Here is a 17898-nt window from a genome sequence, read left to right as displayed (position 1 = left end):
ATGCAATCATTTGATTAATACCATGTCTTTCAAGCTCCTACTGTTAAGCATGCACATATCTATCCTGCACTGTCACCAGCAGTTCCCCATTGTTGTGTAGTAAAATTATAAGGATTGCCAAACATAGCACTGCATCAAGGTAATGTCCAGAACTGAGCAATGCCTTTTTGTCAACCTTTTGACCTACATTACAGTTCAAATTACAGCCAACAATTTAATATGGGCAGCTCTTGTGCAGCTCACCAAACCTTCCTTCAGGATAATGGAGACTAAATCCAATGTTCTGAAACACATTTGGCTGGAGTCAGAAGAGTCAGAAGTGGAGACAAGGATAGAATCTGTACAGAGTCAAAGTGGCCTGCACTAGTGATATACACACTAGGGGTGTAACACAATGCTACTATCTGTATCTGTAATTGTATCTGTATCTGTTTAGTGTACCAAATATTTAAATTTGTATCTGTATTCAGATTTCTACATGAAGTGGCCTAAACCAGACTTATTAAATATGAACCCTACCACTATATCCCCAGAAACAATGGAACACGCTGGGGGAAAAAACCCTAGAGGTACTGTAGAAGTGGCTCTGAGAGTTTCTCAACCTCAGCTACATCACTCGAGTTTATAATGGTCTCACCTACAGGTTTGTGCTGGGATTGTTTTTGTAATCCTGCTCATGCAGTTGGTATGTACCTACCATGATATTTTCTAATACATTTATTTGGTTCTATTTCTGGAAATATAAACAATCTAGTAGTCTAATTTAAAACATTGTGACACAGTTACTAATGATGAATGGATGAATATTGTAAACGTATGGCACGGTGACTCGTCTTTACGTTAATGAATGTGTTTTTTCTTAGTCTTGTAAGCTTCATATCTTACCACTCACCTGCATGAAAGTAAAAACCTGCTGCTCATGTGCCAAAACAGTTAAACACACAACATAGCTTTGCACTTTTCGGTTACATCCGTAATACACACTTACTAACGTCAATGCTTTAGGGATCTCATTAACACTGCGGCCCTGCTACAAATGACAGGTTCCAGTTGTTCACTTAAACCACTATTTTTAGCACAATTACTATCAGCTATGAACAATCAGCTTTAGGTGCTGACTAACCAACTGGTCAATGCTTACTCAGCCACCATGGAGAGCATCCTCACCACCTCCATCTCCATCTGGTTCCAATCTACATCTGCTTTCTCCAAGTTCAGACACCAACAGGTCATTTGCTCTTCTGAGAGGATCATCTGTCACAAGTACCCCTGTATCAAGAGCCTATATTCCTCCAGAGCTAAATACAGAGAGCTGAAAGGATCTGTGTAGACAATATCCACACTGGCAGACACCTTTCTGCCCTGCTACCATCTCGTAGGCAGTACAAAGCAACTGCCCCTCCCCCCACATCACACCACCAGCAAAGCTTCTTTCTGGAAGCCATTTTATTATTGAACTTTTGAACTGGTACACAGCACCTTATATACACCTACTGACACCTACTGTCAGTTGCACACACCTTAATTACTACATTTGCATATCTGAATTCACTACTGCAAATTCCTGTCTATAAATCATACTGGCTATTAAGAGATTCTGATTCTGATAATTAAGGGCTTTAGTATTATTATGCTATAATTTTATGTGCTTCATTTTCCATATTGATTGCCAGTCACCACAGTTGCGATTTATTTGTGCAGCAAGTGGCCAGGAAGCAAAAGTAATAGATGTGCCTCTTACCCTCATGCCTTCAAAGCGTGATAGAGCTCGAAGGGGTCTCAGGGATCGCAGTGTACGGAGAAATTTAATGGGAGTGAGCTTTGAAATATCGAAGGCGTTGGCCACTAGGCTGATCAGGGAGACCTACAAACACACACACATTCACACCAACATACACACACACACACACACACACACACACACACTGGTAAATATAAATGATGTAATCAGGAGCCACTTTTCTCATTTGTCTCATCTTATCCCTCTTTCCTTCCATCAGTTTAGTCCCATGAGTAGTGGCCTTAGACCTACAAATGGGCAATCAATTCACTCACTCAATCCCTTTCAAACAGAATCACGCTCAGATACACATCAAATGCAGTAGCACCCATCTCCCTGACATACAAATGAATACACACAATACACAGGCACAAATAATATTGCCCACAAAAAGGTAATTGCAGTAAGTATGAACATGAATCAAATCAGCGTCAAAAATAATTTTCAAACGTGCTTGTCAATTTTCAAAATTAGTACATACGCCAACTATCAAGAAGTCAAGCCAGCACCACGCATTGGTGAAGTATTTAGCAAATCCATACGCCAGCCATTTCAAAAGCATCTCCAATATGAAGATGTAGGTAAACACTTTATCTGCATATTCCAAAACAGTCTTTACAGTCTTCTTTTTCTCAATGTATATGTCTTCAAAGGCCTAAAACAAAATCCAGAAAATGTATTACATTGCAGTACATTACATTACACAGTACCAAATATCACACATTAAATATAAATCTTATTGTTCTTTTCAGTGCCTTAATAAGATCTGTTATGACCACGTGCACACGTACGCCTCATTGACAAAAGTACACTACTCCTCACCAGTGCTGCACTGCTCAGCAGGATCATAAAGATGATGAATGACTCAAACCAGTTATGCTCCACTATCCTGTAACTGGTGTGTCTGATGTTCCACCACGTCTTCCATTTGCCTTTTTCCACATTCACATTGCAACAAGGAAACCTGTTCACACAGGCTGGGAAAAAGAAGAACTTTCATTCTTAGGTAGGGGATTCATAAATTTTTTGATATGCATTTACAAAGAAAACATCTGGGTTCCATAGAAACACACACACACACACACACACACACACAGATATATACTGGATACTTGTTGGGTACACCTATATTGTATCTACATTCACTGTCCATTTAGTATATTAATACAGATATATACATCTGTGATATAGGTCCATTTTGCAGATATACAAAATTATGGACTACATTCTGCTGTTATTTTTTCACTACCCCTGTATGCCATACATCATTGGAAAGAGACCTGCATAGAACCACTGCTGATACTGGTATCAGGTATCAGTCTGACGCCATGCTTATTTACTTTTAAAAAGTGCTCCTAAACCAACATCCAATACCATGTGATACTATTTGACAAAAGCCTAGTATATACCAATTATAAATCTTGCATGGTAGCACTACTTGTATTATTCTCCGCCAACTGCTTATCGCTGAAGCGTTAATGAACATGACTGACATCTCAAACTTAAACATATCGGCGCCGGCCTGACATATAGTGATCTGAGCTGCAGTAGTGGTTAGTAACCAAATCCATAACAGTTTTACGCAACTAGTATAGCTATTATCTTATCATTGTTATTGGTAAATATTGTAAATAAATTGTAAAGATAAAGTTATGTTTGGTTATTTGCATTCATTTTTTGTTTATTTATAAATCTAGATTCGGAGGAGCTTGCAATTTTTCTAAATTTTTCAAGATTTGGGCCATGTGACGTCATCTCAACGCGCATTTAGCCAAAGCCCTCTTCGATTTATAAGCGTCGAACAGGATTACAGCTAAAAGGTCTCATTTACCAACAAACATCACTGCAAAAGACAAAACAATTTAATGGAATTGCAATTTCACCAATTCAAGCAGTTTTCCACAAAAACAGCACAAAAAACTCCGCAAATTTTTTGTTGCAATACAAATTTTGAAAAAACCTGCAGCAAAATCAAGCAATTTTAGCCACAACAATCACAAATAAGTCTGCAAATCCTGTATGGACTGAATCATGTGGCAGCAGTGTAATACATAAAATCACGCAAATACAGGTCAAGAGTTTCAGTTAATGTTCACACCAAACATCAGAATGAAGAAAAAGTGTGATCTTTGTGGCTTTAATCCTAGCATGGTTGCTGGTTCCAGATGAGCTGGTTCGTGTATTTCAGAAACTGCTGATCCCCTGGTACTTTTAAAACAAAACAGTCTCTAGAATTTACATAGAATGGTCTGAAAAACAAAAAGACATCCAGGGAGCAGCAGTTCTGCGGGTGAAAACGCCCCATGATGAGAGAGGTCAGAGAAAGGCCAGACTAATTTGAACTGACAGGAGCTGACACGGCAGTAACTCAAATAACCACTATTTACAACCATGGTGAGCGGAAAAGCATCTCAGAACACACATCATATTGTACCTCGAGGCAGTGCAGCTCCAACATGAGAAGTCAAGATCATGCTCTTCTACTGTCAGCAAAGATCAGTAATCTGAGGCTACAGTGGGAACAGGCTCACCGAAACTGGGCAGAACTGATGTTTTATCTATCTTCAACTGTCCAGTTTTGGTAAGCCTGTGCCCACTATAGCCTCAGATTCCACTCTAAATATAATGAAGCTCTTGACCTGTAATGAATTAATGCAATGCACTGCTGTGACATGATTGGATAATGCATGAATGTGCTCGTGTACAGGTGTTCATAATAAAATGGACGGTGAGTGTAGTAAGTTTGTCCCTGCAGTGATTCTCTCACCTTGTGTAAAACAAGCCTCTGGATCATCCACAGGTAATTCAAGCTCAAAGTCAAGTGATTCTCTTCTCTCCTTCAGGGGCTGGAGGTCCACTGTGCTGCCCTCTGAAGAGCTCATACCATCTGACAGCTTCTATAAGAGCAATGCACACACACAGCACATCTCCATGACAACATCTCGGATGGAGCCAGTCATCACGGCATCACTGAGGAGATGACACACAGTTCCTCAGAAGTCCACCATCTGAGGCAAGTCATCGGCTAATGACCATCATGAGGCCAAGCTCAGCCCATGACTGTTTTTCACATACCAAAGTGCATGCAAAGGCAATCAAATGATGTACCCACAGACTGTTTCAATATGCAAATGCAGCTTCGAATATCTTCAAACAGATTTTCAATAATAAATCAGTTCAGCTATGATAGATACTGTAGGTAAGAGCTTGGTTGCAATAAGGAACATTCTGTAGGTAAACTTGATAACACTTTATTTGAAAAGCATGCATTAAGAGCATGGTTCATTTAAAGCTTTGATATCCACAAATATATGAACACTTCAGTACATTCAGGACAGTTTTTACATGAACAAATAAACTGACTCAACAATTACATGTTTTCCTTTTTCATATGTAATATTCATATAATTTTAGACCTCTCTAAAAGATGCCATTAGGTTACTGGCACTCTGCACCTCTTCAGAGAGACATTCCTAGGACTACAATTTTAATGTCTGTGAAATTTAATTTATATACACCAAGCAAATATTTGTCGCATTTTTTACTTTCTAAGAGATTTTCATCATGCTAATACTGAATTTAAAAAAGCTGTATTATTGTTGCTAGTTATCTTTGGGGACAAAAATGTGAAAATTCAGTTACCTTTATTGTATGCAACTCTTTTAAAACACATATGGTTCTTGGGGTGAGCAAAAGGTCACCCATCAGTGCCACTCGGAAAACACGTAGCAGCCAGCAGCATTTTGCTTTTAATGAGGTTCTCCTGGGTATGATGTAAGCAGGCCACCACCAAATCCTCAAATTTTACTTCCAGAATATATATATATATATATATATATATATATATATATATATATATATATATATATATATATATATACATACACATACACACACACACACACACACACACATTGCCTTGCATAATTATTCATCCTCCTTTAACTTTTCTACATTTTGTAGTGTTACAATCTAAAACCTCGAACTTACACTTAATTGGGATTATATGTCATGAATCTTATATTCCATAAGAGAACAATATAGTTTGCACTTATAGTGTGAACTTTATTCAACTAATTATGCGACTTCAGATGGCAAGTGTTTGCACCGCAACTAATTTAGACATTTCACAGTAACAGGGGTGAATACTTATTGAAACACATGCTGACATTTTTTGTTTGTAAATAATTCTCCAAACTATTTCGATTTTTCTACCCACTGCAATATTATGGACTCCACATTAAAAAATATGGAAACATTCAAGGAGGGTGAATATCTATGCAAGCCACTTTAGTCTCTGCCTATTGAATAAAGTAGAAAGAAAGCTTATTTATCTTTTACCTGCTTACAGTATTGCCAAATTCTGCTTTCATCATTCCAATATGGAGAATGTGAAATGTCATCAGACATGTTTTGACACTCATTTAATGATTTTAACTGAGGAATTTTGACATTAGGAACCAAAACACATTCCTTCAGGTTAAAGTAATCAGTAAGAGCATTCTGTGACATTTGAGTGAACAACAGGAAAAGTCAAACCAATCAAACATACATCCATCAATGAAATAAGCAATGCTGCTCATTCAAGATGTGATAGTCCCACAGAAACAACACATATACAATGAAATAAAATAAAAAGAATGAATAATGGAGAACATATTCTTCCTGCATATATCAGGAAATATGAGAGGACTGAAAAGAGACAAAAAAATCTGAGTTCAGTCACAAAAACTACATGGGACTATGTATCCCTTCTCATGAGTGGTAAATGCAATCTATATGGTAGGTGTGGTACGTTCAGTAAATGAGTCTTACAAGTCTCCTGTCTGAAATCCTGAGAGCATCTCTGAAAGAGCTGTAATAACAAACCAGGTTAAGAGGAGTAAGCATGAGAAAAAATATATCAGCATGCTCTTCCGGGACTGCAGGAAGAAAGCTTTATTTAGTACTACATATGTGGCACCTTAGGAAACTATTTAACATAGTACAATTTAGACATTTTCTACTATATATAATTTTGAGAACTACAGGCCTTCCTGAACTGAACTATACTATTTCCTGTTTGCATGTATTATATGTCAACCATAAGTAAAATCCTAGAATTTTATAATTCTAGTTACCAAAAGTATATTTCAAGATTCCATACATGAGCATCATGAACACATGACACAAACCGAATTGATTAGGATTATGTCCATTTTGCTATGACACATAACTTTTCTACAACTTGATCAAAAACTGACATTCATTGTATGAGACAGACTGTTTTTACCGCTGCATTTTGTTAACTGGCTCCTTACCCAACATGATCTTCCCAGGAAAACAGCCAAGACAAGATTAAAAATTAAATAAGAAATTTCCACATCGCTCTGACATATTTTTCTGGTTCCAGTGTCAAAATATATTATAGGCAGAAAAACCCTATTTTAGTTTCAAAATAAAATTTTTCCTCTTTTTATCTGTTTTCCAGATTTTAGCCATAACAGTTTCCAGTGTTTTTGTACCAGGCTGCTACACATACACCAAAAAATATTAACTTATTGGCCATTTTAACTAAATGTTATGCTAAAGCTCATTCATTATAAACATCAGGAGAAAATATTACACTATATAAAAGGTTGCAGAAAACCACCAACCACCAGTCTTTTCTCCTATTTAAATAACACAAAGCAATTATGTATGTTTTCAAGAGGAGCCCAAAACAAGAAGCACCACACTTGCATGCTTAAATGGCGCATAATGTAATCTAGAGTTCCTGATCCTAAAATGTCAAACAGCTATAGCCTTCTTCTCAGTCTAAGACAGTGGAAGCATATGTGTATGAATATACAACTTTATACAAAGCCAAACTGTATGGACTCTATGGATCTCTTCAGTCTACACAATGACATAAAATCTGATGATCAATGTGTGATCATTATGCACACTATTTGTGTGCACACTATTTATTGTGCACACTATTTATTTACTAATTATCTATTTGTAACTAATAAAGTCAGCTACTTTACCTCATTATCTTCCTCCATGTCAGAAGAGCAACTGCTTAAATCGTCCATGTTGTGGCACTCAGGGTCAGAGTCTGCAGTGGCTATGGGTACAGAGATAGACAAGCTAGAATTGAAGATGAAATTCTCAGAGCCAGTGTCTGCACCTGGTGCCTCCTTCTCACACCCTGGGTCTTTAATCAGCTCCACTGTGGTATGAGTAGACATTTCAGCCTGCTTCTTGCCATCTTTCAGGCCATGTTCCTCCTTTACTTTATTCTCTGTCCTTCTAAAACAGTTGCTGTGAAAGAAGCTGTGCAGACGGGCTTTACTGTACGCGACACCCTTGCGGATACGAGCAATAGCAATCTGCAAGTTGTTCCTTTCACAGTCATCATTTGTGGCTGCCAGGTTATCTGCACTAAAAGAGCTGAGCAGCAAGGCCAGGAAGAGGTTCAAAACCTAAAAGAGGTAAGATAAGATGTCACTACATGCATATAATACAGAGATCTGATTCTATTAGGTATCATTTTGTAAGGGGTGCTAGTAAAGAAACAATTAATGTTCCTGTATTATAGACAATGCCTTCTGTTTATAGACATATAAAATTAGCTGGAAATAAAAGATTAACATACAGTGTCGTCCACTAAAATTGCTCCCCTTGGTTAATATGAGCAAAGAAGACTATGAAAAATTGTCTTTATTGTTTAACCTTTTGATCTTTTGTTAAAAACATTTTTAAAAAATACTCTGCTCTCATGGATATCAAACAACTGCAAAAAAACCCCACAGGTTTATCAAAAATGATATCTTTGTTAAATATAGGTGTGCTACAATTTTTGGCACCCCTATGAATTCATATGAGAAAAATATATTTGAAATATATTCCCATTAATATCCATTTATATTTTATATTTTAATACACCTGGGTGACTAGGAACAAGAAATTGTTCAACCATGACTTCCTGTTTCACAGGGGTATAAATATGAGGTAACATAGGCCAATTTCCCTTAGTCATTCATAACAATGGGAAAGACCAAGGAATATAGCTGTGATGTGCGGCAAAAAGTTGTTGAGCTTCACAAAATGGTAAGTGGCTATAAGAAAACACCACAAGCATTGAAAATGCCCATTTCCACCATCAGGGCAATAAATAAGAAGTTCCAGTCAATTGGAAATGTTATGAATCAACCTGGAATTGGACATGTGTCTATATTGTCTCAATGCACTGTGGAGAGGATGGTTCGAGTGGCCAAAAGATCTGCAAGAATCACAGATGGAGAATTGCAGAAGTTAGTTGCTTCTTGGGGTCAGAAAGTCTCCAAAACTACAATCCGAAGTCACCTACATCACCATAAATTGTTTGGAAGGGTTTCTCAACTTTCATACAAAAACAAACACAAGCATCTTCAGTTTGCCAGACACTACTGGAACTTCAAATGGGATCGGGTTCTATGGTCAGATGAAACCAAAATAGAGCTTTTTGGTAATAAACACCAGTAGTGGTTTTGGTGCAAACAGAGAGGTAGCCATATGGAAAAGTACCTCATGCCCACGGTTAAATATGGTGGTGGCTCTTTAATGTTTTGGGGCTGTTTTTCTGCCAGAGGACCTGGATATTTTGTTAGGATACATGCCATCATGGACTCTATCAAATATCAACAGATATTAAATGAAAACCTGACTGACTCTGCCAGAAAGCTTAAAATGGGCTGTGGTTGGATCTTCCAGCAGGACAATGATCCAAAACATACATCAAAATCAACACAAAAATGGTTTATTGACAACAAAATCAAGGTCCTACCATGGCCATCCCAGTCCCCTGACTTGAAACCCATAGAAAACCTGTGGGGTGAACTGAAGAGGAGAGTCCACCAGCATGGACCTCGAAATTTGAAGGATCTGGAGAGATTCTGTATGGAGGAATGATCTCAGATCCCTTGCCATGTATTCTCCAACCTCATCAGGCATTAGAGGAGAAGACTCAGAGCTGTTATCTTGGCAAAGGGAGGTAGCACAAAGTATCGACTAAAATGGTGCCAATAATTGTTACACACCTATTTTTTTTTTTTTTTGATAAACCTGTGTTGTGTTTGCAATTGTTTGATATCCATGAGAGCAGAGTATTTTTGTGAATTTTTTAAACAAAAGATCAAAAAGTTAAACAATAAAGACAATTTTTCACAGCCTTCTTTTCTCATATTTACCAAGGGTGCCAATATTAGTGGAGGGCACTGTATGTTCAGGAAAATTAGGATAAATGTAAAACAATACAACAAATATATGCCTACCACAAGGTTTCCAATCACCATGACCATGAGGAAGACAGTTAGGCACATGGGCTGTCCAGCCACCATCATGCAGTCCCACATGGTTTCGATCCACTCACCACACAGCACACGGAACACTATCAGAAAGGAGTGGAAGAAATCTTTCATGTGCCAGCGAAGTTTACCGTCTGTGGAAATTTTATGCTTGTTGGCTTTGTAACTCTTCCCGAACAACTGCATGCCTACTACAGCAAAGATGAAGACAATGATGGCCAGGACGAGTGTCAGGTTGCTGAGGGCACCCACGGAGTTGTGAATGATTTTGATCAGCATTTGTAAAGTGGGCCAAGACTTGGCCAGCTTAAAGACTCTAAGCTAGGATGAAAAAATGACAGGTTACAAACTTTTCAGCAATCAGTTTAAGTAAAAATGATCATGGGTTCTTTGAATGTTTCTATTCAATATAAATAATTCCAGGTAGCTTTTCTTACCAAACGAAATGACCTAAGAACAGACATTCCGGGTACATTTTCCAACCCAAGCTCCATAATACTCAGGGTTACAATGACACTATCAAATATATTCCAACTTTCTTGGAAGTAGTTATAAGGATCCAAGGCTATAATCTTGATGATCATCTCAGCTGTAAAGATCCCTGTGAAAACCTGGACATAAAGGTGTACAATAAATGTTATGCAGTGGAGAGTCTCTATACTCTTGGATATAAAGGTAAATTATACAACAGTTACTTCCAGTCCACGAATTTGATTGGTCGAGCTGCATTAATATCTTGTTTATAGAACTGTTGTACAGAAGCAGTATTGCACTTACAATCGTGCGGTTATACTGAATATTGGCACAGCTGTGATTACAGTCATGGAAAAAAGAATGTACACCCTCCTTCAATTCTGTGTTTTTATTTATCAGGGCCTAAAGAACAATTATGTGGTCCTCACCAATGTCCATAAACAAACAAATAACCTCAGGTGTCAACAAAAAAACCCACAACAGATTTCAATATGTAGTCATTTTACCCCAAAAAGTAAACCAACATTCACAAACAAGGTGGGGAAAAATAAGTACTCCCTTCCTACTTTTGCAATCATTAAGAGAGTAAATAGTACCCAGGTGTTATTAATGTAATACACAAGATTAATTCATCATAAATAAGTGTGACTACCTATATAAATGCAGAACTTTTTGTAGTTTGGTGTTCTGGAGCACTCAGGTGTGTTTCTATATCGCCAAGAAGAAAAGACATCAGCTATGACCTCAGAAAATCAATTGTTGCTGCTCATCAATCTGACAAGGGTTATAAGGCCATCTCGAAACAATTTGAAATTCATCATTCTACAGTGAATGGAGAGTCTTCACGACAGTTGCCAAACTTTCCAGGAGTGGGCATCCCAGCACATTCAGTTCAAGGTCAGACCATTTAATGCTCAGAGATATAAAGACCAAAAAACCAAAACCCAAGAGCTACAACATGTGACCTACAAGCCTCTGTAAGCACATTAAATGTTTATGTTCATGATAGCACAATCAGAAAAAGACTGAACAAGTATGGCATTCATGAAACGGTGGAGAAAAGGCCCCTTCTGGCAAAAAAGAACACAGCAGCGTGAATTAAGTTTGCAAAATTGTATCTGAACAAACCACAAAAGTTCTGGAACAATATCCTTTGGACTGATGAGACCAAGGTGGAGATGTTTGGTCATCATGCACAATGCCATGTTTGGTGAAAACCAAACACATCGTATCACCACAAACACCTTGTACCAACTGTCAAGCATGATGGTGTAGGGGTGATAATTTGTGCCTGTTTTGCAGCCACAGGACCTGGAAAACTTGCAGTCATTGAGACAACGATGAACTCCACTTTATACTACAAAATTCTTAAGACAAATGTGAGGCCATCTGTCCAGCAATTTAAGCTGGGCTGAAATTGGGTCATACAACAAGACAATGATCCCAGGCACACAAGCAAATCAACATCTGAATGGCTAAAGAAGGAAAAAAAAAAGTGCTGGTATGGCCAAGTCAAAGTCCACACCTCAGCCCCATTGAAATGCTGTAGCGGGATATTAAGACAGCTGTGCATAAACAAATGCCCTCAAACATCAATGAACTGAAGCAATGTTGTAAATATGAGTGGGCCAAAATTTCTCCAGACCGATGTTAGAGACTGATAAACTCAGTTATTGTTGCTAAAAGTGGTTCTACGTGTTACTGACTTAGAGGGTGTACTTACCTGGATTCTGAATTTTGGTTTACCTTTTTGGGGAAGAATGACAACATATGGAAATCTGAGGTTATTTGTTTGTTGAGGACCACACAGTTGTTATTTAGACCCTTTTAAATAAAAACATAGAATTGAAGGATGGTGTTATTTCTTTTTCCCATGACTGCAGCTAAGGCACTTACAGCACAATATTTAGCATAACCGCACTTGCTCATGCAGTATTGCTTAAATCTAGAACCCTTACAGGTTCGTTGGTTGTACCTCTGGAGGAATTATTAAAGCTTCTATGTAGAACCTTACAACAGACAGATTCTCTGTCAGAATGGGTTGGAAACTAGAGCCCTTTTAAGAACCTGTAACTATTTAATGAGTAACTCAAAGGACTCTTAATAAGGGCTTTCGAACCGTGTACATTACAATGCAAAAAGTGACTTAAAATAAAAAAAATTGTTCTTACATAATTGCCCACTTTAAGAACTACGGACAAATCGGAAACATCCTTGTTGGGATCCTTGTTGCTGGGATCCTTGTAGGTGTGATGCTCCATGGCCATGAATATTGTATTGACTACAATGCAGATGGTGATGAACAGATCCACAAATGGGTCCATAACAAACGTGTGAATTAATCTCTTTATTTTCACCCATGCTGGAAAGCAATCCCAGATTAGAAATGCTTTCGCAAACTTATACCAGCGTGGATGGCACTTCCGCCTGGAATCCTCCAGCACTGCAACATTAAAAAAAAGATGAAAACAATATGAAAAAAAAAAAACAGAATAATATTTATGGCATATTATGCTACTGGGGTAGATAAAAAGAAAAGATTTATGATGATATTGTGAAGCTAATGTACACAGCACAGGTGTAGAATGATTTTTAAAATAATATTAGCATAATTGTCTTGTTGAAATTTAAACAAAGATGTGTGGACTGCTTTGAAGAAAATGGTCTATTCTGGATAAATGTACTAACTTGGATTTACTTTTCTTTTCCAATGTTTATGGAAAAGAGCAGGTTTTACAACACTAAGATATAAATTTTGTTTATTATCCAAACCATCAAAGGAACTACATGTACACTTTAAGGTTGTTTTTTTTTTTAATTTAATGATGAATCTCTTTATTTTAAGTACTCTTTTCTTTTGCTTGTCCTTAAATACTTCTCCTGCTTCTCCCTGCAGAGGTTCTTTGTATTGTGTCAACAGATTAGCAGGTAAATTTAATCTACTGATATTCATCAGTTGAAATAAATTTTATAATGAAAAAAATCTCCCCAAAATTTGATTGAATAAACAATGTCTCTGACCCCTGGAAAATGATGAAAAAGCTCTTCTTAATGATTATAGTGTGGTTGTGTAACCAAATAACCTATCATGCAATTCTGGGACCAGTGTGCTCTCAATGTATTATTTTATATCTCTATATATAAACTCCATGGGTTAAGCAGATTGGGACCTTTGGTGTTCAAACAGTGTAATTGCATTTGACCCATAATTAATAGAATGCTGATTTCCATGATGTGAATCGCACATTTCCACGATGCACAACGTCACATTTTTGCATCATGTCACACCCCTAGTGTTTAGTTAATGCAGTTTTTACACATTTTAATCAGTCCATTCTTGAAAGTCTTTTGACCTTCTCTTTTGTCTGCTGGTATCACTATCAGTCAGCATGACTGATGATGTTCTCCCTTTGATAGCCTAATGACTGCAATTCATAAAAACAGTTTACACTTAAGTCTCAATCATTGAATAGTTGATAACTTCAGTTTGATACTATAGACTTAAATTTACAACGCTGCTCATGCTCAAGTTCCTTTTCAGACAATTAGCACTACTTGACCCTAGACTATACAGTTATAGAAGAGAAATTATGAATAATAGTACTATTCAGTGTCACCCAGAAGTGGATGAGTTTCCTTTTGATTCTGGTTCATCTCAATGCTTCTTTCTCTTGTTGCCTCAGGGAGTTTTTGTTTGCTACCTTCACCTCATTGGGGATAAATTTAGATTGAAATTTTGTACCCAGATTTCTGCAAAGCTGCTTCGGGACAATGTCCATTGTTAAAAGTGCTATATAAATAAAATGTAATTGAATTGAAGTTAACTATTGCTATTAATAGATTTTTATTCCCTTCGCAATACACTCACTGCATACACAAATATAAACCAGTAATTCCAGTAAATAAAACAATGTATTTTTAAAGAATGAACAGCAGGATAAATTATTTATAAATTTTTTATTATTATTATTTTATTTTTATTTATTTTACCTTATTTATACTGCAAACACTTCAGGGTATTCAGGATTTTATTCAATAGCCCTGAACTATTGTGTATGTTGTCTTGCTTATATGTCCATCCACCAATCCATAATGGGCTTTTGTATTTTTACTCTAAGCACGTACTAAGTGTTTACTTACTGTGAAAAAAAGGCAAAGTATAAGGACAATGATTATTTCCAAAATGTCCACACATACACACAAAAAAAAAATTCTAAACTTATTTCCTGTCCAAAAGCTGTATTGGATTGTACAGTTGGCACTGCCAAAATTGTCTTATGGGATAAATTAAGTTGCATTGAAATAAGTTGTGGTCCTTTATGTGTGTGAGATATATTTTGAAGAGTTATGTTTTCATTTACTTTTTTAATCTTTTTCAAAGTCATAGCCTTACACCTTACATTTTGGAAATAATTGTTATCCATATACTCTGCATTTTCTCATAGTAAGTAGACTACTGGCTATAGTAACAATAAAAAAGACTGTCATGGCTTGGCACATGAAACAGTACGTTTTTAGGATGTATGTTTCTGTTGAATAGTCTGGATTTTACCAAAACATTCTGAATTACATTTTTATTTATCAATATTCTGAAATTCTGATATTCCCATTTAAATAAATAAATAAATAAAAAAGCCAGATACAGTAGTTCAACCTGTAGTGTACATACCTTCCATTGTGTTGGTGATAATACTAGCTACACTCAGAGCCCTCTGTCTGGATGTCCGCTCATTCAAAAAACCTGGTGAGAGTTGTTCGGCTTCATATCTCCTCCTGTACTCCTCTTTTCTCCTCTGAGGAAGAAGGCATAATGAAGGTGTTACAAAGTGTATTTAGACCATTTGAACTAAAACATAGTATCTATAGCACACCATACATGAGGTGAGGTGTAGAAAATATACTACAAGGTTTAATTTTTAAAAAAAAATCCTTTTGTAGTTTTAAGCCTAGGAGGCATATTCTGTCTCTTCTGCTGTTCAGGAGGCTATGGTGAGATGTTTACTATTGTGCATGTTGCTTCAACTGAGTGCATAGTTGAAGTGTCACAGAACATGCAATTTTCCTTACACTGTCATCTGTAGTGGCTTTTTCTATGGTCACCTCAGGCAACTGCAGAACATCCGGAGAGCTTGGCAGTGAGTTCACATATGACACTGTGCCATTGCAATCCACAGAGCTGCACACTTTTCCATTTGGGGACAGGAAAACGCGTGGGGTCAAGCTGTTTCTGCTGCCAGTACTGTAAAGACGCTCAGAGCAGTGTGGCAGAAACAACGAGCCACGGCGGCTGCCTGTGTCCTCAAACGGACTGTGCTCATCATCTGCAAATCCATTCTCTGATCCCAGGCGGCCACGAAAGGTAAAGATGCTAGTCCTACTGTTGCGGCGTGGAGAGAAGACTGAGGGCTGAATACTCACAAGTGACTGCAGAAAAAAACAGGCCTGAGGCTCACTTCATATGTAAGCATCACACAAGGAGGCCATTTATTGACTGTTAAGATGGTCATGCGGTGCATAAAATGGACATGCGGAACATAAAATATGGCAAACGATGATGATGATGATGATGATTGATGATGATGATGATGATAAGACCAAACAAATAAACTAAATAAAATCAAAACCGATGCTGCAAAGATTTTGGTGGATAACTATATTTATGGCATTGACCAAAAAAGTACTGAAAATTGCCATGGGAAAATCAAAAAGACAGCAAGGTGGAAAGTAAAGACACTGCATGGAAAACTAAAATGAAGCTGAATGGAGGAAGCATGTAGAATAAGAATAGCAATGCAATGATTAACTATGGCAGTCGCACTCGGCCCTGATCTTTCTTTTAAAGGTGACATGAAGCTTAAATACATGATCATGACCATGAAATTATTATTTATCTCACAAAACAGTAACAAATATCCAGTACAAAATAATATAATCTCTGATTAGGATCAGATAAATGCTTGTAATGCATCAACAGAGCATGCAATAGGGATCAGCACTACAGCAGCTGAGAATCATTCCTGACCTGATGAGGAGATTGATATGTCCTATCATATGACAGTATGTTTCCATCCTCAGAATATCGGAAGCTGGTTCTTGTAATGCTGTTTTCTGGGTCAGAATTGTGGACCTTTTCATTGTCCCCTTTCTCCCCTTCCTCCTCTCTCTGTTTCCTCTTCTTTCTCCGGTTGCATCGTTCTTTGGCACTTTTGGAACTGAGTTTGGAGGCCTCAGAGGAACTGTCTCCACTAAGTTTGCCACTCTCAAATACTGCAACTGCCGCCTAGTAGAAATGTATTATATTATAATGGGTGATTCCCATGGGATTTCTATTTGAAATTTTCACATTATTATGAAGAAAATTTACATTGGGTATTCAGTTGGAATACTATGGTAAACTGACATGGGACTTCATAGTAGATTATTGGTATCAATTGGATTTTTGTGGGCTATTCTTTGGAATATGGTCTTATTTTGATATAAAGTTTTCAGTTTTGACTTTTGTGGGTTCTTAATTGGATTTTAATGGGTATCTAACAAAATATACCTTTTGTTATTTAGTTATGTCAAATAATATACATCCATCCATGCATTTTCCATACTGCTTATCCTACACAGCGTTGTGGGGGAGCCTGGAGCCTATCCCAGGGAACTCAGGCACAAGGCAGGGGACACCCTGGACGGGGTACCAACCCATCACAGGGTACAATTGCACACACACTCGCACACTACAGACAATTTGGAAATGCCAATCAGCCTACAGCACATGTCTTTGGACTGGGGGAAGATACTGGATATATACAAATATTGATAAAATATATTTTACTATCTTGTACAGAAATATAAGTTTCATAAGAATGTCATATGTTTTAAAACAGATATTAATTGGTGATTATAGGAATTTTGTGAAAGTCCTATTTGTTTTAATAATTCTGTGCTTTAGGTATCTTTCATCACCGTGTAAGTGGGGATTGTTAAAAGGGAAAGTCTATGGCACAACTGCGACTCAGTGAGCAGGTATTTAGGGCATTATTCAGATAAGCAACCAAGAAGCCAAGGGTAAATCTGAAGAAGCACAAATGCAGGAGATGCTGTTCACAGGATAACCATAGCCCGGTCTTTTTGGAAGAGTGGTGAGAAGGAAGCCATTTTTGGCTAAAAATTTTTTTTTTAAAAAGCTATATGAAATCCCATGTTGGCCACTCTGCAAGTATGTGGAAATAATGTTTGTTCTGATTGAATGAAAGTCAAACATTTTGGCCTTGGCACAAAGCTTAACAATTGACAGAAACCCAACTCTGCTCAGCACCTTGAAAACACCATCTAAGCAGTGAATCA

The 17898-nt window shown here is 37.3% G+C and overlaps 1 protein-coding gene across 2 annotated transcripts in view; it reads right to left on the bottom strand.

Moving 5' to 3' along the window:
• Positions 1–17898, bottom strand: part of scn1laa (sodium channel, voltage-gated, type I-like, alpha) — a 33490-nt gene that overhangs the window by 4645 nt on the left and 10947 nt on the right. Inside the window, exons 10-20 of one of the 2 annotated variants that reach the window (XM_053627111.1) lie at positions 16586–16843; positions 15633–15987; positions 15233–15346; positions 12735–13006; positions 10527–10700; positions 10057–10410; positions 7789–8226; positions 4548–4677; positions 2603–2757; positions 2262–2435; positions 1742–1864 (exon numbers count right to left, since the gene is read on the bottom strand). In XM_053627111.1, coding sequence (XP_053483086.1) covers positions 1742–1864; positions 2262–2435; positions 2603–2757; positions 4548–4677; positions 7789–8226; positions 10057–10410; positions 10527–10700; positions 12735–13006; positions 15233–15346; positions 15633–15987; positions 16586–16843 — 2547 coding nt within the window. Of the gene's footprint in view, positions 1–1741; positions 1865–2261; positions 2436–2602; positions 2758–4547; positions 4678–7788; positions 8227–10056; positions 10411–10526; positions 10701–12734; positions 13007–15232; positions 15347–15630; positions 15988–16585; positions 16844–17898 lie in introns of both variants that reach the window. The other variant, XM_053627112.1, reaches the window with a different exon arrangement.

The sequence above is a fragment of the Ictalurus furcatus genome, chromosome 6 (genome assembly GCF_023375685.1).
Source record: "Ictalurus furcatus strain D&B chromosome 6, Billie_1.0, whole genome shotgun sequence".
NCBI classification, from domain to species: Eukaryota; Metazoa; Chordata; class Actinopteri; order Siluriformes; family Ictaluridae; genus Ictalurus; species Ictalurus furcatus.
Note: the sequence above shows the minus strand (reverse complement) of the source record. Positions and strands in the feature narration are given on the sequence as shown.